We start from the raw sequence: 21,197 nt of genomic DNA on the forward strand, positions 1-21,197 counted from the left end.
GAGGCAGAAAGGGGAGATTATCACATCTAAATCCAATTCAATTTCCGCACTCTTTGCATGCAAGCGCTCCGAACGGGCCTCCACGTGTTGATGGAAAATAGGCAACAATGTCATAATTGAGACTGAGACGCATATCCAATTTTTCTAATCTCAAAGAATGGGTTGGATACAAACGCAGCAATTTCGTTGGACGAGAGGGAAAATAAGACGTAAGAGAGGAAATAAGGAGACGGGAAAGAAGAGAAATATTCCAAGACTGATTGTGATCCGTGAGAGCGGTGCTTTAAAAAAAAAAATCCACAGAAAGATAACCTCTGCCTCCTTGCTACAGAACCAATCAGCGTCACTCTCCTCCACCTGATTCGCCAATAAATGTCGAATCAAACAGATTGAGAAACGGCAATTAATTGTGAGGATAATGACAAGGAGAGACGTCCAAACCGTGCCGCTGCCTCAATTAAGCTTCTCCTCGTTGCCTCGTTACGCGGCTGCTCAGAAGCTAAATGAGATGCAGAGAAGAACCAGAGACGGAAAATGAGTGCTGAAAAAACTGGTGAAATGGACAAAGGAGGGAGGGAGAGAAAGTAGATAATGAGGGCTTGAAGGAAAAGAGAAGATTAAAGGCGCGCTGTCATTTAGTCACTCCTTGGCGGTTAAAGGAGGTGTAGGAGGAGATGGCCAGTAGGGATAAGAGAGGGGGGCTGCAGCAGCCAGCATATGCTAGGGAGGACAAAACAATAAAAGGAAAGAAAGGGAGACGGAAAGACGGAGGGGAGGGAGACGCTTCAGATTCGTAGAGCAGCGAGGAGAGTGGACGAAGGCAACACCAGAATCATTGGCCTACAAGGTGGGCCCGCAAACAAAGAGAGGGAGACTGACATCGACGGTGAGAGGGAGAGAGAGAGCTCCAACTCCTGTATTGTTAAAGAAGGAGGGCGAGGGATGACTGATCGACATTAAAAAAAAAGGAAGGAGCAAAGGCGATACCAGAGTGGTGGGTGCCCCCCGTCGTAGCCTCCGCAGCAGTGTACACCACTTACCGTTGGCTGCAGCGGGCAGTAGGTGTAGCCGGCATGAGTGGGCTGCTGGCTGTGGTGGTGGGACGGGTGGGGGTGAGACGGGTAGTGGTGGTGAGGCGGGTAGTGGTGCAGGTCTGCTGCGGCAGCGCCACGGTGCTGGTGCTGGGGATGGTGGTGGTGGGGGTGGTGGTGGTGGGGGTGGTGGTCGGGGGGGCTCCCGCTCCAAGAGGGGCCCCCTCCACCTCCTCCTCCTCCTCCTTCACTGGCGGCCCACTGGGCGTCTGAGGCCTTGTGGCTGTGGTACCCTCTGACCCCTGCACTGGGCTGGGGGGGCAGAGAGGAGAAGAGAAAAACAACCGAGGAATTAGGGTTGATAGTATGCTTGACGGGAGGACAAGAGTTCACCCATTACGATAATCATGATCATAACTCCCCCCAGCTCTACCATGCCAGAGCAGCCCCAAGAGGAGGAGGAAGAGGAGGAGGAAGAGGTGGAGGGTAATGGCTGTTGATCTACGATCTTCGTACATACCAGAGATTCTAGGAGTTTCTCACCCCTTTCCTCTGCCTTTCTTAAGCGTCATTCATTCTCGCCCCTCTCTCCCTTGCCACCACCACCCCCACCACCACCACCCCCACCACCACCAGAGCAGCAGATGTTGTGTAGCCCTTCTCAGTCACGGTCTGGATGTGTTCATGCTGGAAATGTGCTGATTGGTTTGATAAGATGCCTGGATTAACACGCTGGCAATGGCATTTCCCAGTCTGGCATGTTGTGTGTGTGTGTGTGTGTGTGTGTGCGTGTGTGCATATGCGTGTGTGTTTGTGTGTGTATAAATCAGAGGAAGAAATCTGCTGACAGGTCAGCTTATATAGCTCTGAGAATGGATGCTTGGGAGGCTATCGGTGCAACACACAGACAGAAGCACACACACACACACACACACACACACACACACACACACACACACACACACACACACACACACACACACACACAAAATGAATTATAAATAATGAATGAAATACCACACACAGACTTAGCATGTGGTTTGCTTGTTCTGCCTCTGCTGCAGCCTGGTTTGGTATCAACAATCACACTGGTTGCTTTACTTTCCAATTCAGGAACAGAGTTAAGTTACTACAAGATATTTCAGTGTTAATTGTCACACGTGATAAGAGGTCAACATCTTTGCTTTCGGTTTTCATGTACATATTTCTATCCCTCTCTATCAAACACATATCTGTCCTTTCTACCTATTGATCTCCAGACGGATATAAAAGAGCAATGGTGTGTCGATATATTTCAATTGGATTTGACGTGAAAATACCAGAAATAATAACAACTGTAATATCATTATCATTTACTTTAGTAAAACATGTGTGGAGCGACACAGGGTCACCTCCGATAAGCGTCGGCCATAGATCAACGGCGAGCATTTCAAAGTGCACTTCTCATTCCTGTGTTGGATTTCCAGCTGAGCAAGAGGCCGCTTGGCACAGGTGAAGTCAGGAGGGGGCTTTGGGGGGCGGCCGCACACAGCTTTGATTAGAACATTCTATTCTGGTGCTCTTCATCACACATAGCCACGGGGGGAAGTGGGTGAAGATGTGGGCCAGAGTTCAGCGGAGTAAACGCTATAGAAAATGACGGCTTTATAGCCTTCATGTTGTGGTTAATATAAAGCAGGTGAGGGGCGATCCCCCCAAAGTAAGATGAATGCGTTCATATGGACCCACCGCCACAGCACAGGGGGAGGAAGGCCATCTGGCACGTGCACACACACTCACATATATATATGAACAAACACACACACTCGCAGACATATAGTTATGATTCATCAATATATATGCAGCGTTCAGAGGCGGGCAGAGTATAGCTTAAGTATTAACTACTTGATTTGTGAGTATACTGGTCAAGATAGTTTTAATTTGACCTACGTCTTCTCAAGTAATAATTTGTGATGTTGTTGCTCATCTCCTTCTTGCAACAAAAAGTCACTCAAACAGTCAAAGCCCTCCAGTAAACAACAGAAAGATGTTGCTGGGCTCACGGGACACCTCATGATCGAGATGGAGCGTTTGTCCACTCAGATGGCCCACCGTCGCCATTATCTGGACACGTTGCTGCTGAACATTCCTCACGCCCACCCGCCAAACCGGACCCCGAGGTTCTGGGACAGTGACAACTGCAACCTCAGAAGTGTACCAATGCATCGCGGCTACAGAGTAAGACTAAGGTCTTCTCAGGAAATGTTGAAAAACTGATGCCTAGCTTCCAATTCTGAAAATACCTGGATGATTACCCTGCATCGCTGACTCCTTCTCTTCTTCTATGGTTGGATCCGACGGCCAGGGCCAGACGTATTTCTTCTTTGAAGGAGGAAATAGGTGAAATAACCTCTTCATCCCGTCATTGCACTCAGTGATCAATGGCTTTCCCCCACATCCATCTGGAGCACCTGGACCAATGGGAGCCCCACTGATACAGCTTCACTCGGGTCCCCTCTGCTCCATGATGGAAGCAGGACGGCGGACAAAAGGGCAGAAACCGAGGCAATCAACATGCATGTGGTCGAAAACAACATCACATCGTCGCCAGATGCTGCCGATCTCCCACCTGTCTCCCCGCCTTTCATATGGCTGTAGAAAGTTTGTGGCTCGAAAATTAAGAAAAAAGGGCCAGGCTTCTCTCTGCACTTACTAATATTGTAATTAATTGCATCACGTGGATCAAACCATTTCCGGTATATCTCAGCACTCAGCTCACCTCTTGCTGCACCCATGGCTCTGGTGTTTCTAACGTTGCTCGAATTAGATTCATTTATTGGTGTCTTCGCTTGATTATGCGAATAACAACACCAGATACATGTCACGTATAATTTATATTAAATAACTTTCTCCTCCCTGCAAGGGTAGGTAGCTGTACTGCTTCGAGTTTGGAAACCGCAAGCCAATTAATTTCAAATAATGTCACATTTTGCTCTCATCTCCAGAGCGAGACATATAATACCTGGAAGATTAGCTCTGTCAGCCTCCCTTCACCGGCAAGGACTGCTGTTTAAATCAGTAGTGCAAGGGTTGGCGCGAAGCACTCGTATGCTCCCAAATCTGAAGTATCTGGATTTGCAGATGATATCGCCACACCGACTCTCGGTGAACTCAGATTTGGTTGACATTATGTCTGCATTTTGATTATAACTCTGTAGCACTGTCTGTCCAGCTTACTCTCCCAAAAACGTTATTCAAAATAAATCCTATACCCAGAGCAATAACAGAGCCGTAAAAGCACACCATGAAAATACTTTTTCAGTACATTTTAACATTGCCACTCTAACTAACTAAACTCAGTATTCACATATTTCTGAGACTTGAATAGCTGTATGTTTAAACTGCTGAGTGCTAAGGAGACCCCAGCATGTGACTCCCAGCAATGTTCTGAGATATATCAGCACATGATGTTCTCACTCTCTTTATTTGATCAAAATAGTTTAAATTGTCAAGGTTGAAGAGTTAAGAAACAGCTGATTTTCGGTTTGTGATTCATTTCAAAGCTCAAACGATTTTAGAGAGCTCAAATTATTTCAGACGATGTACCTTATAGTTTAAATTGTTTCAGACGCACATTCACTTTAACCGAGTTAGGCATGTAAGGTCTTTTAACACTCGACTGCTTCAAAACTATACCTCGGTCCTTCATCTCCTCAGCGCATCACATATCCTAGTCCTTTATCCTTCTTCCCAAGTGATACGGTTACTTCTACAACTCGAAACACACTAGTCGAGATAACAGAGGATTTCTATTGTCCTCTTTCCATGCGTTGAATCAGAACACACTAACCCCTTGGCTCCAGCCATGGAGTGACATTATGGAGAGGCATTCTCAGACTATCATTCAGCGGCTCTAAAAGCCAGAACAGGAAGAGCAGCTCGGAGTGCTACATTAATCGCCATGGCTGCAGCCTACAACGCTCTCTAAGTGCTGCCCCCGCGAGCACGGAGACAATATTCATTGGCCCCATAAGTGAGGGGCATCCAGGCAGGCCTGGAGATAGGCATAGCTCAAGTGGCTGCGGCACTGTTTTGTTTGTGTGGAGAACTGTTGGTGGTGGTGGTAGAGGAAAAGGTTGGATGTGTTTCACATGGGCTCCATACGTCCACTAATTGTACTTGAAAAGGGTGTCACCAGTTGTTTTCAGCCTGCATATCTCAGGGGCCGGGCCCCCTTGTTTTATCAGGAGCCCGTCGAGCGAGCGTCTTGGCAATCCCGCGATGGAATGCACGATTGGTCCCCGGACCGGGATTCATGTCACAGGCTTTCAGCAGCTCGTCAGAGAATCCCAGCCCGCTGCATATTTCTCCATTTTATATAAGGCTTAGGCTTGGCTCCGGTTACCCTGGCTCCCACTTCCTCTGAAGGCCATGTCATACATGCAGACAAACAGATGTGCATCGGCTGGGTGTCTGCATGCATGCATGATAGATGTCTGTTGTGTTTGCGCGCGCGTGTGCGTGCGTGCGTGCGTGCGTGCGTGCGAGCGTGCGTGCGTGCGTGCGTGCGTGCGTGCGTGCTTATATAGTACGATAATGGGGAGGGTGAGTTAGTAAAGTATATGATTTACCATAAATGTGGCCGATAAATGCCATAAATTGAGGCAAAATAGTTGTATCCATTTCATATTGCATCATGGTGTGTGTGTGTGTGTGTGTGTGTGTGTGTGTGTGTGTGTGTGTGTGTGTGTGTGTGTGTGTGTGTGTGTGTGTGTGTGTGTGTGTGTGAGAGAGAGAGTTTGATTTATTCAAAGAAAAACAAACCAACACATTTTGAGGTTTGTAGTGAGCCATTGAAACCCCATCTGTTTAAATCCAACGAACCCTGCTCAGATGCATATAAAAGACACATTTCCAAGTCCTATAGGTCACATTTTGTAAATCAGTATTCTGAGTTTGCCTAGGATCAGAACACACAGAGGGATGGACAGCTGATGCAAGATATTCATCCTAAACTAAACATCAAAGCATACTGCAAGTACACCAGCATTGTGGGCTGTTTGGGGCATTCTGTTAAACTAAACGCACTATGGTTTCACTAAAATGGCTGACATAGGGCATTAAGTTTCACCTTTACTGTGTAAAAAGAACAGCGAGGGTTGACGCTCCCTCGGTAAGCAGTGTTGAAACCTGAACGAATGGTGTCTCTGGAGTCCATTTGTCAAAAGTGGTTCCCCCTCCTTCTCCTGCTCCTTTACCGAATGGAGATCTCCCATGTGTCCTGTCATCCAGACACCGTTTCTCCAAGTTATGCACAGTATTGGCACTGGCCCAGCTTGCGTTTTTTAAAACTACAGGTTACGATATTTTCCCACTGGGAGATGTCAGGAACCAAAGCAGGTCTTTAAATAAAAATGGAGAGCACCTGCTGAAAGCACTGCAGTTACAATGCACATTTCCCAACACACTCAGCTTATAATTCTGCCCCATAATGGCGGCCACGGTCAATGGACTCGCCGTGTCCTTGAAGGTGGAACTGGAAAGGATTGTATTACCCCCAGTTCTCCATTTCATTATCAGAAGAAAAGAGACGAGGGACTACCCTATAATTCATTTCTCCTGTATGTGCTTCGACTTCAAGAGCTTTCTGGAATCCACCCACATGATTCACCCCCACGGCGTCGCATTTATGGAATAACACGGCCCATCGGAATGATTCTCCACTTAACAGGAAAAATATTTCTACCGTGAAATATCACAACTCTGATAGAATGGAAACAACTTCACCACGGTAAAGTGGTGTGCAAGCCGTGTTCATCGTATAGCTCCGGCTATTGGAAGCTGTTGGTTTTTCTGAAGGCGGCTTGGATGGGATACACTTCTTCACAGCTCACTGTGAAATCAGCCATTATACTCGGTTATATTTCGCAATGTGAACGCTTCTCTTTTTTTCTTCTTTTCTATACGTCATCCGATCGTTTCTATATGCAGTAAAGTGTACAGTGTATAAAAAGGCTCCCGTCATTGTATCAAATGTTATTTTCACGCTGTATTTAATATTACTCTGTTTTTATTAGTGTTTATGGTTTTGTTTTGACGCCCATGAGCAGATGCGACCAGCGTTCCACATGCCTTGCCACAACTAACAAACATTCCCAATACAGTTTAGCAGTGATTAGATAAATAAGATTGAAAAGTTTCAACAGTGATCCAGACTTTAACTGTCCTCGACAACTCCCTGCACTCATTCAATGTTTCAAGGCAGCAAAGCGTAGTTTGCTCTAGATCTTTGTAGTTGTTCCATAACCCAAGCTGGGTTTAAGGTTACTTAAACAAAGGTTAATGCAATGTGGGGCTTTATGACATTGGGTCTACAACAATAGTTGTATCATTAATGGCTATGCAAGTAGCCGTGAAAAGAAGGTCATGCTTGAACACTGTGGCCCAATGAGGTAAAGACGGAAGGCATGGGATGGCATGGCATAACTATAACAAGGGCTGCCACACTCCACCTAGGTTACCTTGTCGGGGCTCCTCCAGACAAAGAACGCAGGGTGGTGGTGTCGAAAGCCGATTCATTTTAGAAGTTGTGGTTAACGATCCATGGCGCTGGTGTTCCATGTCGACCATGCAGGAGATCTCTCCCCGAGTGTGTGCGTTATTGGCTGGCTTAACCAGCCAATAACCAGCTGCACAAAAGGTGTGCAGCCTTCTTGAAAACGTTGTACGGTAACGCTTAATATAATACACACAGGTGTTGCGTCTCAACATGATTGACGATTGTTGTTTGCTGTAATCAGAGGAAGTTGTACTGGCCTGCATTTGAACTCTGTGGAGCCCAACTATGTGAGTGGGACAGATAAGCTCAAATTTGCTCAAAGTTGTCCATTCCGTCCTGATGCCAAGACCTATCACACACACTTACCCAATGCTGCAAATAATGGAAAATAGTTTGGATTGCAATGTAATTTCTTCTGGGATATACGATCAGAATTACTCCCTGAAGGAGATTTAGTGGTGTGGTGACCCACTTCTGTAAAATAATAACTGCAGTCTTACTCATGCATTAAGCCCCCCAAAAAAGGATGTATTTCCTGGGACATGCGTGTTTTCTTTCCGGAGGCCCTGAAGCCTCACAACTAGATCCGGATGCATTGGCAGTACTTCAGTGCGGAATCCATCTCCTTTGCCCACAGATCCAGACAGATATGTCCATGTTTCCCGTCTGCCTTTTTAGTGGCCTTATTTAAATGCGGACCCTGGCCAAACAGCGAAGATTGATGCAAGCACAGTTCCTTAAGCACCTATATCCTTGTCTGCTCCTTAAGCACCTATAGCCTTGTCCGCTGGCGACGCCGTCATTGCATCCACATTTATTTCACGGTTACACAAACCCCCGCCCCCACCCATAGACTGAATATAAATGGAGTTATATCTTTTTTATTTTTTTTTAACAGTGGCATAACTCAAAAGCACAGAGTGAGTAAATAAGTGAGCTCCGGAGCACTTTCATTAGGGCACAAAAATGAACGGTTTGAGCCTGAGGCTTTCCGACACGCAGATAACAAAAAAGTCATCCCAGGTGGCATTAGGCAGGGGATATTGTCTTCTGGAGGGCCTGGCACGCCTGGTTGCTCTGCCTCCCCCTACTATGAAAGAGATGCAGCCTTCTCCGGGCTCCTCGGATGTCTGACTTCCTGGAAGCTGTGTTGCGTGAAATGGCCTCCCCTCGCTGCAGCCAGTGCCTCTCTGTGGCGGCTGTATCCTGGTCACCTCACACGGGTCCTCTTAATGACAACCGACTGAGCCGCTCTCTGAACTTTAGCTCCTGTCAACGACGGCTACAGTGGAACCCAAACAGTCCTGTCCAAAGTCGTGGAGCTGGGGGCCAACACTGGGTTCCACTTCACATGGGGCTCTATAGGTTAGCAGCTACTTTTCCGTTACCATCTCGTCTGACCCCATACACTGGGAATCAGGGACTAGGGTTAGGTGTTACGAAGGCAAGGAAGTTGGTCAGGTTAAGCAGAGAGAGAGAACCAGAGAGAGAGATCCAGAGAGAGAGAGAGAGAGAGAGAGAGAGAGAGAGAGAGAGAGAGAGAGATCCAGAGAGAGATCCAGAGAGAGATCCAGAGAGAGAGAGAGAGAGAGAGAGAGAGAGAGAGAGAACCATGGCAACTTGGTCAGCAGGTGGTCATGTTGGGGCAGGGGGCATTTTTCATGAGGCTAGCAGACAGCAACTCAAACAGGCAGCACAGTGAGCTGGACTCAGGGGAGGGGTGGGGGGGCTGACAATTTCAAACCCTGGTTGCATACCATGAATATCATCCCCCGCATCCTGCTACCATGACCTCTGCATGGCTGGGGAATCTCTGCTGACCACACTCGCCGTGCACGCACACAGGTGACCTTATCTCCATCGGCAGCACAGTCTCTGCTCCCCGGGGATGAAGGGGCGAGAGAGAGAGAGGGAGGAGACACGGTGTGCAACCATCCACTAGTCATGCGTGGCTGTTGCGAGGTGCCCTGGTGTTGGAGACCCCTGCTGCTTATGCAGCATATCCCCTGCCTACAACCAGCCCTCATACCACACTTTGTGAACACTGTTGTGATACCCTGTGCCGGGGAAGACAGAAAGCAGGTGTGCATTGACCCGTAAAGGGTCTCCGAAGAACGCCGTAAACACAAGAGTTCCCACTCAGACTTGTGCGTCTGTGAGCCGTCTCTCTAAATATTTGACTCAGCCTTGACACATGCGCTGTGATCCAGCCTGGGGCCCCGGCCCCTTGGAGAGGTGCCTGGGTGCCAGGAGCCGCACATATTTACAGTGGGCTCCCCTGGGAACACAATGGTGGTAGCAGTGGTGTTAGCGGCGCTGGTACTAGCAGCAGTGACTCACTGACATACTCCACATTGTCTAGCCTTTTGATTACAAGGCTGCTCTCATTGAGGAAAACTGATACCCGCACGCCCACCAAACCCCCCTCTTTCCCCTTCGCCATCGCATTTTGCGATGGTCCTGCGTTTGTGCCGTTTTAAAACACTGGTGAGATCGGTGTCAGTGTCAGGTGTTAGGGGTCTGGCTAAGGGATCCTGATCATGCGGTTCTACGGCATCTTCCACGTTTAATGTCAGCATATATGTAAAACGCTCCCAATAGAGCAGAAGCAGTTGACATTTAGAACTGAAACCTGGTACTACACACACACAAACAAACACACACGCAGACACACACATCAACCTTCACAAACTCCCAAGGATAAACAGACAAAATGCCCTCAGAAGATTACATGCACGCACACACACACGCAAACACACACACACACACACACACACACACACACACACGCACGCACAAACGCACGCACACAGACAGATGCGCACACGCACACACAGAATGACAAAATCCGAAAATTCAATTGATGGCCGCAGAGAGGGTAGAATGGGATGTGCCCCAAGCAGAAGACCTAGATATAGCGGGAGCAGGCTGGAGAGGCAGGAGCCAGGAGGTAATGTGCTATACTTTAACCTGTAGACAGTACTATAGAGCCCTGGGCAGTGTGTAGGACACCCTCATAACGTCCACCGCCACTGAGCTATGATTACAGCCCTTTACCCACCGCAGGGCCACAGCTCTGATTCCTAGCTTGGCAAGCCACCCCGGCATCTCAGTCCTCTCCGAGATATGGCTTTAATACACTGCACTTCTCCGCTCTCGGTAGGAGAGCCTATGTCTAGCCCCGTCGCCAACACTCCCTCTCTCTGCCGCTAACTCTGTCTCTTTTTTCTGTAATTCGTTTTCTGTCTCCCAGGCTGAAATATCCTCCTTGATCTCTCCCGCTGTCTCCCTTTCTCCCTCCGTCGCACTAACTATGTCATTTTGGACCATTTCTGCCTGTATTTATAACAACTCATTCTCGCGCTCCTGTCCTGGCATTGTTTCCTATATTTCAGCCTGTTCAGAAAAAATTGTGCAGATGTAATGTACATTACAATAAACTGCCTCACACAGCGCCTTAATATTAAGAAATCATACTGTATTATAAATACAGATAAAATACACACGTACGCCTAAACTTATGTCTTGTTTTTACCGTAAGGTCAATATTCCTTCATATCACGTTTTATTTTCTATCCTTCACTCCTACTACTGGAATCTCTTTGAGCTATAGCTATTCCAGGGCATATCGGGATGGGATTTTGTGTGGATTTGTGTGTGTGTACATTTGTGTGTGTCCACCTTGCCAATGATAGCCTGAGGCATCACGGGTGAGAAGGGTGAATCCCACTTTATGTGCACACACCCACATACACACACAAAGCATGTAAACTACGAACGGTCGATGATTGAAGTAACAAAACAATATGCTCCATTGTTCAAGGCCCTGTTGAATTATTGATTCATTTAAAGGATTGCAATTCTCATTTAATATAATGAGCATTGGGTGACGAAAACACAGAGCCCTTTGTTACCCTTATGATAACCTCCCTGAACATACGCACTGCTGGTTTACCACAAAGCTTTGTTTCTAGCTCAAAGCATCGCCGCGAGGAGTTGTCGACACATAAGCCTTTACAGCCCACCGCCGAGCAAATGGTGGAGAGGACAAACTGGGTGAGGGATGAGAGCAGAGGAGCGTGGCTTTGAGGCGATGTAGAGACAGCCCCATGGGACCTCCTCTGTCACAGAACACTAAGGTGCGTGCGCGTGTGCATGTGTGTGTGCGCGTGTGTGTGTGTGTGTGTGTGTGTGTGTGTGTGTGTGTGCGTGTGTGCGTGCGTGCGTGCGTGCGTGCGTGCGTGCGTGCGTGCGTGCGTGCGTGCGTGCGTGCGTGCGTGCGTGTGTGTATGTGTGTGTGTGTGTGTGTGTGTGTGTGTGTATGTGTGGAAGAGAAGGACAGAAACAGATAAGAAAGGAAAGAGAAGTGAAAGTGGAAGAAAAAAACGAACAAAGAACGGAAAAAAACAAACAAACAAAAACAAATACACACGAAACAAAGAAAGTAAAGTAAAGTAGAAAACCGAAAGAAAAATGGACAGATGAATCCGCACTCTCCTCTTCATTCATGACTCGCTTCATGGTTCGGTCAGGTCTCATAAATCCTGCTAATGAGTGGACCATGTTACCGCCCAGCAGCTCAGTGGCAAAAGGTGCATTCAGGAGGGCCTGAGTTCTCCTTGCTCTCCCTCCTGCGGTGTCCTTGGACGCGGGTTGTCTCCAGATGGACTCTATAGCTGCTGCAGCACCTCTCGGGGTGACGTGGAACCCAGCTGCCTACTGCAGCTATTTCTGGGCTCTGTGCCCCCAACAACCTCTAAGAAAACACATACTACCTTCAAACCAGTACAGATGTTTAAGCCGCACATCTGTTCGTGGGAGACGCATGACGGTGGAGGAATTAATCTGAAGACGTGTGTTTCAGAACTCAAGCAAAGCGTGGGATGATCCACTTTGAATTGTAAATCAGTAACTTATAGAGGTGGCCCTTAGCAGCTGTACTGGTAAATACACAAATGTAAAATAATAAGGTCATGTGAAGTGGTGCAGTGTAACAGGGCTGGCATCGATGGCATCGAACGACGAAGGAAAGAGAAAAGACATTTTCAATACTTGAATGTAGAAATGGAGCAAAACCAATGAGCAAACCTTGGCACCGTTGGAATGGACCGGGTAAATAAAGGAAATATCTCTTGAATGAATATGACTTCAAAAAATAAACACAATGATTGATTTGTTTAGTATGGTATTTCCAAACTGTTATCCACTGTGTTATATTCACTTCAACAGAATCAACCCAAAAACTGGAATCCACATTTGAGCATGACCAGAGCTCATTTATTTCCCATCCTAAAATACCAAAATCAACACCATTCAACCATCCTAAAATATACACATTCCATCAGTATGAAGAAACCTCAGAGGATCTTTTTTACTTTTTGCGCAATAACTCCGCTCTTCTTCGTTCCCCTACCATGTGATGTTTCCTTTGCGTTGTCTTCTCCGTCAGCTCCCAATGGAGGCTGGAAATAAGGAATGAAGACAAGGGCACCGAAAGAATAACAAACCCAGTCCCGACCCAGGCAGGGGAATACCGCAGTCCTCCAATAACAACACTTCTTGATAAAAGTCTATTTTCTCTGCACCCTATCTCCACATGATGTGATCATTCCGCACCCCCCCACCCCCCCACTCCAAATTCAATAGTCTCTCTCCTGCACTTGGATGAAAACTATATAGTTTCGAGATGAGCACACAGTTTCCCCCCCCCCCCCCCCCCCCCGCCCCTGTAGAAAGTTGGCCCTCCACAGTGGCTATAGCTTATGAGGATTGAGGGAAATATTGCTTGGAGTAGACATCACGTCAGAGACAAAGCATAGCCTCACCTTTGGATCTCCAATGAAGCAGAGAGGATCTGCTTACACCCATTGAGTAACAGAGGCTCGAGAGTCGGTCCTTGTCCGTGTAAGGCCAGAATCATTGCAAAGTTCCTCTATTGTTAAACATGAAACACAACTCCTTTTTTCGGCATTGCTTGAAAGGGCATCAGGTGAGCTCTGCCTTGAAGGTGTTTGTTCACTACCTCAAGAAAAAATAAGAAGCTAACGATATGAATTGTTGGTTATTTTTATTTTAATCATCGAAACACGGAGAAAAGCCAGATTTTCGTTTCATTATTCTATCATGTGAAACCCTTAAAGCATCAATCAAGGTCAACTATAGATAGAAATGAAAGAAAAACTGTGCGATGATTGAGTATCCTCCATAGGGATGTATAGGGGCTACTTTGAGTTAGTTCTAGGAGTTTGATTCCCTAGAGGACACGCAGACATTGTTGTGTACACAGGCACGTTGTGTAAAATGTGATTCCAGAAGCCCCCTAACCTCGTCTCCCACTCACTGGTACGCGCTCACTCAATATCTCTCAATCTGAGAGAGACAGCTTGTGAAAAGCTGCACAAGGGGGGGGGGGAAGAGAGAGAGAGAGAGAGAGAGAGAGAGAGAGAGAGAGAGAGAGAGAGAGAGAGAGAGAGAGAGAGAGAGAGAGAGAGAGAGAGAGAGAGAGAGAGAGAGAGAGAGAGAGAGAGAGAGAGAGAGAGAGAGAGAGAGAGAGAGAGAGAGAGAGAGACTCTGCAGCCCATAGGAGCAGAGCAGGGTGAACATGTAGAGTCATGAACACATTCCTGCCCCTTGCTGGACCGCTGACACTGTGACACAGGAACAATAGCCCTGGTTCTTCCCCCTGGAGAACCCTAGAGAGCTATAGCGTACCTTCGCTGTGTGGAGCACAATGCGGTGTTATATAAATGTGTCGACTGCTGGCCGGTGCGATGCTTTCTATTGCCCTTCAATGCTGTTTTTCTCTCGCACACGGCTGAACTACTGTTGTTCTACTTTTTGTTCCCATGGGGCCTTTCTTACAGGAGTGAAGTCGACTCCATGGGGTGCAGCCTATGGACCGGGATATATTGAACGGATGGGTTGGATATAGGCGGGGGAGAGAAGTGAGGATGGAGGGGAGAAGGCTGGGAGGGGGTGTCACTTAAAGAGGGGGCTCTCCTCATGTCAATCCTCACCCCTAATTTGGCGGTGGCCGGGGACGAGTCCAACAGGCGGAGAGCAATAAAGCACCGGCTCCACTTGAACCCATGTGCATTCAGCGAATCATTACCTTAATTAAGTGCAAACACTCACGGGCGGCCCTCCGCTGATGGGAGAGCCCGCGGTGAACGGTTGCCACTTGTGTTGCTGGCGTTTTTTTTTCTTCTCCCTACCGAGAGCTGCACTACCTTTGCGACGCAGGAAGAAAAAAAAACACAACCATTAAATAATATTCTCTCCGCGGCACTGCAGAGGAAACCCAGCCGAGCCTGTCTGAGCAATGGTCCCCAACACCAATCACAAGGAGCACGAGGATGAATGAGAGGAGATATCCAAGGGGAACCCGCTGCAAGAGGAGCAGCCTTGGACAATCAATAGCCCAGGCGATATCCACAGCGAGGAGCGCACGCTAGCGAGGAGACATCCAATTAAAATTAGGCTGAACTAATGATGTGCATCAAGGTCAAATGCACATACTATTCAAGCCGTTTCACACTGAATTTAAACCCCCATCAGGCATAACGTCAACCATTATCCAAGGAGGAATTCATCTCATGCGCAAGTTGCTTTATTTTAAGGTCGTCTTTGGTTCTAAGGAAGCAGGGCTGAGCAGTGCGGCTCATCGAGCAGCTGCTCCATCCTCGGACACCATGGGAGTGCAGGTCCGTGGTGGGATCCGGGGGGGGTCTGCTGTGCTCCCGTAATGCACTTAGCAGGTCGGCGGCGGCGAGGGGGGCGGCCTCGGAAGTGGAAGCGTGGATTGGAAGAGAATGAAAGCAGATGATGGGGGGATGGGGGGAGGGGAGGGGAGGGGAGGGGAGGGGAGGGGGCCGCAGGGGCTAGGGTGAATGATGTGCTGACTCACGAACACGGCTTCTTGCTCCTGTTGTCGTTTCCTCGCCACACCGGATGATTTGAGGCCCGGGCGAGGGTTCGCCATGCGTTCAGCAAACACCCAAACGCATAGTAAATCAGGGGGGAGGGGGAGGCAGGGGCGGCGGCACGCCCCGTGACACCGAGTCAGCGTGAGAAACGGCGCGATTTATGCCCTCCCTCGCCATCAATCCGTTTCATTCGGTCAGAAAAGCCGCCGCCCCTTAATAGCTCCACAATCCGCGGCGGCGGGCATCGTGCTAATGAAACCATCATGTTAGCGCCTCCGCTTCGTGTTTATGCACCTACAGTTTCCACCGAGCCGTTCCGCCTCGCTGGGCGTTGTGCACTGATGCAGACACGGCCATAAATCGGCTGACGATCTCCCGCCGAGTGAGAACAGCAGGAGGGCGGAGCCGCGGCTACGTTCTCTCCGATCAACGCCTGGGTTTCCACCGCCTGCCTCATCATGTGACCTCTCTCAGGCGAACGCCGAAGGATGCTCTACACTGCCAGGATGAAATGAATCGCGTACGGTACGTACCGCCCAAGAATCACAGGGTACGCCCAGGTGTGTGTGTGTGTGTGTGTGTGTGTGTGTGTGTGTGTGTGTGTGTGTGTGTGTGTGTGTGTGTGTGTGTGTGTGTGTGTGTGTGTGTGTGTGTGTGTGTGTGTGTGTGTGTGTGTGTGTGTAGGGATAGATGAATGCGTGCACACATATTCGATGAATTGAAGCTGAACTGTGCTGACGGTAAATTCTTCAAAATGTTCTCCCATCTCTGTTATCCTCTCTCACTTGCATTATAGTCTCAGAATGCTATGACACATGAATGCCCCCTCCATTTCCAACATCCCACACACACACACACATTCTGACAGATAAATAAGATCTGATCTCTCTTGACAGCCACGGTATGGAAACAGAGCTAGGGGCTGGGAGGGCCGGAGGAGATTCCTTTGATACAAACAACATATAACGGCAGAGAAACCAGCAGTCCCTCAAGGAAGATAAAAAAAATGTCCCCAAAAAAACAGACAAACTGTCACGCGTATATCTGTCATCGGAACAAGGCAGATTTACACCAAGACGTACAGAAACACATGCAGAGACCCACAGAGACCAAGCAATATGGATAAACGCTATGTACTTATGATTTCCCCCCAACTGCAAGGGTGGCACAGAAACAAAATCACTGCCATAGTGATTTAAGCTGCAACCGAGGACAGCAACATAGGTCTGCAACAGAGGCGGTTTTAACTTCCGACAGCTTGGCAGTAATCGCCCCAAAACACATACTTGGGCTGACTAGAAACCAAGAGACTAAATATTAAGCTTCCACCAGCATAGTTTGACCTTTTGAGGCACAGCTCGCTACAATCAGCCCACGGTACCGACGCAGCAAATTAGCCTCCTCCGCACAGGAAAAAAAGCGCCTAAATACCTCCGCTGTTCGTCATAGATGGTTCACAATTAGATGGACTGTGGCTCGCGGAGCAATGGACTCACATGGGGGGGGGGGGGGGGGGGGGGACCCTGGAGTCCATTCACACTGACCAGAGAGCAGAGGTCTGAGGGAGTTTGGCTTGGCGTGATGTAACAGAAGGACCGGGCCAGTGGTTCAGGTCTCAGTGTGAGGACACCAACGCGTCCATCTAATGGACTCTGCAGTAAAAGACAAGGATTGAACCCCCCCCCCCGACCCCTGGCCCTGGCAGTTTTAGCATGGGAAGGGAGGCCTGATAAGCATGAGGAACTGTTAAAGACTATATAAAAAGGGCTGGTTCAGGGGAGAGGGCAGGAAGAAATGATGAGTGCTCTTGAAATCAGAAAGAGCAGCAATTTATCTACATTATCTTTAACAGGGAAATCGATAATCCAAGGGAAAAATAAGTCCCACTGGACCCACGCAGCCTCATAAGTGCATGCTGGGAGCTGATCTCAGAAATGTATTATAGTAAAACATGGTGTGTGTAAATGCGTGCGTGCACGACACGTGCACAGGTACAGGACTGTCAACATGTAAAGTTGGACCAGGCATATCATTCAATTTTCTGGGACCCAAGTTCAGAACAGACATGAAGAGTAAGAAAAATGTAATTGTATATGAAGGTCCTCCGAGCTCTGAATAAAAAATCAGTGCACAAAACAAACGAATATGACAAAAACAAGGGAACAGTGTACACTGAATACATTTAGTGCTGCTTGATGCAGGTGCTGGTGGCAGCCTTAGGGTCTGGCCTGAGATGGGAACAATCAGATGAGGAACAATGCTTCGGGCTCAAACTTGGATGACAGTATGTGTTCTACTGTTCGTCTTGTGTGAGCAGACTCATTTAGTAAGGCCTAGGACTCGGGTTACAATGAATACCCAGCGGCGGGTGGGTGGGGGTGGGGGGACGGGTACAACACCACAACCCCCAGCATTTGCAGGAAGTAGTACTTGAGTTGGCCAATCACATTTTTGTTTGGGCATGGGCCACTACACCCAGCACCTGGTGTGGATACGCCCCTGACCTGGTCACTGCAATGTTTCAGTGAGCTTGGCGTTGTCTGTATACTACTGTAGCTGTACTAAGCCGTGAGTGGAGTAAAAATATGCGCCGATAAAATGCTGATGTCTCCTTTTTTTCCACACAGGGAGGATAAAGTTCCTTATGTCCTCTTATGCTCTAAAGTTTTGTTTAGATACTTAAGCTACTTATATGTCAGCGGCTGCTACGTCCCAGCTTTACCGCAAAGCAGTTCAGCCTATGAGGTGGTGCAGATAATGCTTAGCTGTCGGCTGCTTTCTCATAGTCCCTGATCAACATTGAAATCAAAGTTGGTCTCAAAGGCCCATAAGTATCATAAGCAAAATGCCATCACAAGCAAAATGGTCGCCGGGGCACACATTGTAAAGAACCTCAAAGCAGGCGACAACCGCAAAGGGAGCGATGAATACTCTGTGAACAGAGCGAGAGAGAGAGAGAGAAAGGGAGAGGGGGAGTGAGAGAAAGAGGCAGAGAGGGAGAGAGACGAAGAGGGAAAGAGAGAGGAAGCAAAAGAGAAGGTGAGAGAGACATACCGAGAAATAGATAGAGAAAGAGAGGGAGTGAAAGGATAACCTTTTAACCTACTTTATGTTTTTCCAGCATGTTTTTGTAATGTTTTTTATTCATAAAGGCAATTTGATAAACTTCCATATTCATGATAAACATTTTAAAATTAATATTTATTCAACATTAAATTGGTACTTGATACTGGAGTCAAGTGTCAAGTTCATTTTGTTTAAGGCCAATAGTGCAACATTCATATATTCTAGGCACTTTGCCGACTTCTCAATTCTGGACATCTGTCAAGCTGTGCGTTCTTTTTTTAAAAACCACGGCACCAAAAGTATTGCATAGTTTTGTTGCACCAACGAATATACTCACAATCGTAAATACATGCAGACATTACTTACAAAGTGTTTCAAAACAATTTGTCTTGAGGAATGACAAATGTAAAATGTATTCTCTCGTGCACCAAAAAAGGTATCACGCCTTATAAAACTGTGCCAAACATCAACACCATTCCGAACCATGTGTTTAGAAAACCACTTTAAATCGTTCACAATGGGGGGGGGGGGGAGAGTTTTGGGCTATTATTTAAAAGAGGTCAGCATCCTGCTCATGGGCACTTAAACAAGGGAATTTGTTCCAGCCACATGTGATTTCAACTCAAGCATTCCTTTCAGCGTGACGATTTGCCAAGACGCAAACATCCAAATGTCCAGACGCGCCCCGGATCTGAGTATTCCTAGCAACACGGAGGGATTGGAGTGTTCCTTTCGTCGACGCTCCACAGGAGAAGCAATGGGCTCCATCAGACAGGAGCACGCTCCGAGAGAGCCCCGTTTGCAGGCATCCCGGCGGGACGCGGCTAAGACCATTAGCCTCCCACACCGCTAGCGCTGAAGCACCCTCTGTGGGTTGGAGGGCTGGGAGACGGGGAATGGGATGGGATGTCTAATGTGACTTTCATTAACAATACGCCAGAGGCCATAATCTGAGGCAGGCCAAGCCCAAATTGAAAAAGTGCTGAAGCATAACTGCATTGGAATGCCCCGGTTTCCCTGGCGCTACGGCCCCGCTGATTGAAATCCAGCCTTGCCCCGTGAAAGACTTCCTTAGCTGTGCTTACTCCAATGTCAGAGGAGTGGGCTCAGCCAATTGGCTTACCTACCCGGCCGCCCTTGAATTACCATGGCAACAGCATGTATGTGTGTGAACACAAGCGGGTAATGGGGGCTAATGGCTGCCGAGAAGATGAGATGGCGCATTATAATGAAATTCTGGGTTTGACTAAATGTTTAACAATGGACGCATATTACAATTCAAGATACAATTCCCACGTTTTTTATTTTTTAATCACGGAAAACAAAAGACACAAAAGGGATTATAAACGTACACGCCATGCTTTCAAAGGCTATGCCCTTTCAGGGATTTTTCCTCAATAGGGCCGTTTTGAATTTGTTTATTGTTCAAGTCAAACAAGGAAGGAGAAGATTAAAAAAAAAAAGCCATGAGTCGGGTGTATAGGTCTACTGTGGATGTGGATCCAGTGTCAGATGTCATCTTTTTTTTTTACGATTTGGTAATTTAGGAAACAATGTCAAGATGAAAACGGATTCAGACAGTGGTAGATAATTGTGGGAATGGAAATGTTTGGAACAGAGTCACTCTCAATTCTATGCTGTAAACTGTAAGGCATGTTTTTGATATATTTCATAGGCTTTAGACAGTAAAATATTTTAGCTTTTTATTTGACTCAAAGCATTTTTGGCAGACAAATGGAAGTCATGTCTAAGTAGCTAGCACTAGCACACAATCCTGGATTCACAACGAAGATAAATTATACCTTACTTCTAAACTTTATATTGGTATTATCGTATTGTTTGACTTAAACTTGGTTGTGCCACATCTATAATTGATGTGCTTATTCAGAGTGTTATTGTTTCGTATGTAAGGAGGTCACATTACCTTTATAATAGTTTTTGGATGCTAATCTTGATGAGATAAATCAGCGAATTACAAATGTTCAAAAATAAAAGAATACATTCACATTGTAAGATATTAGAAGCGATTAATAAAAAAATCCCTACATCAATGGCATGCAGAAATTGACACATGTACTGTACAGAATGTCTTTTATGTGCTACTGCACTAAACTGAAGCCTTAAATGAAAAGTAGATTTACAAAAACATAACAGCAGCAATTTAAAAAATACTTTCAAAGATGACAGTGAAAAAGATTTTCTCTCTGACACACACACACACACACACACACACACACACACACACACACACACACACAATTGAAGATAAAAACGATCCCCCCCATTTTATCCCTCTACTCTGCTTCCTCCTCACCCATTTTCCCTCATCCTGCTTTTATCTCCATTTTGTCAGATTTGCTTAACGCATCAATGGCTTCATATTGGACGCGGGTCCCGCTGAAATGCTCTCTATCTCACACTGCTATGGAAGTAACAATATTTGGGAACGGGTCGTTTGAGAGAAGCATGGAAGAGACAATGGTCGTATTTTTAGACGTGAAATGCGGCAGGATAACCAGTCTAGGCCTGGGTACTGTTAGCGGGCCCAGCTCTCTCGCTAGGCACTTTAGCGCCATTGGAGGGCACTCATACGTTTTCATCAGCTCTTAAATAGACAGCGGATATGTTCAGTAACGG

At 47.2% G+C, this 21,197-nt stretch overlaps 1 protein-coding gene across 1 annotated transcript in view; it reads right to left on the reverse strand.

Annotated features, from left to right (window-relative positions):
• Positions 1-785: 785 nt before the first annotated feature.
• Positions 786-21,197, reverse strand: part of LOC115536060 (histidine-rich glycoprotein-like) — a 60,480-nt gene continuing 40,068 nt past the window's right edge. The window contains exons 3-4 of the mRNA XM_030347717.1: positions 988-1,343; positions 786-840 (exon numbers count right to left, since the gene is read on the reverse strand). Of these exons, the coding sequence (XP_030203577.1) occupies positions 786-840; positions 988-1,343 (411 nt within the window). The remainder of the gene's footprint in view (positions 841-987; positions 1,344-21,197) is intronic.

The sequence above is a fragment of the Gadus morhua genome, chromosome 22 (assembly GCF_902167405.1).
Source record: "Gadus morhua chromosome 22, gadMor3.0, whole genome shotgun sequence".
NCBI lineage: Eukaryota > Metazoa > Chordata > Actinopteri > Gadiformes > Gadidae > Gadus > Gadus morhua.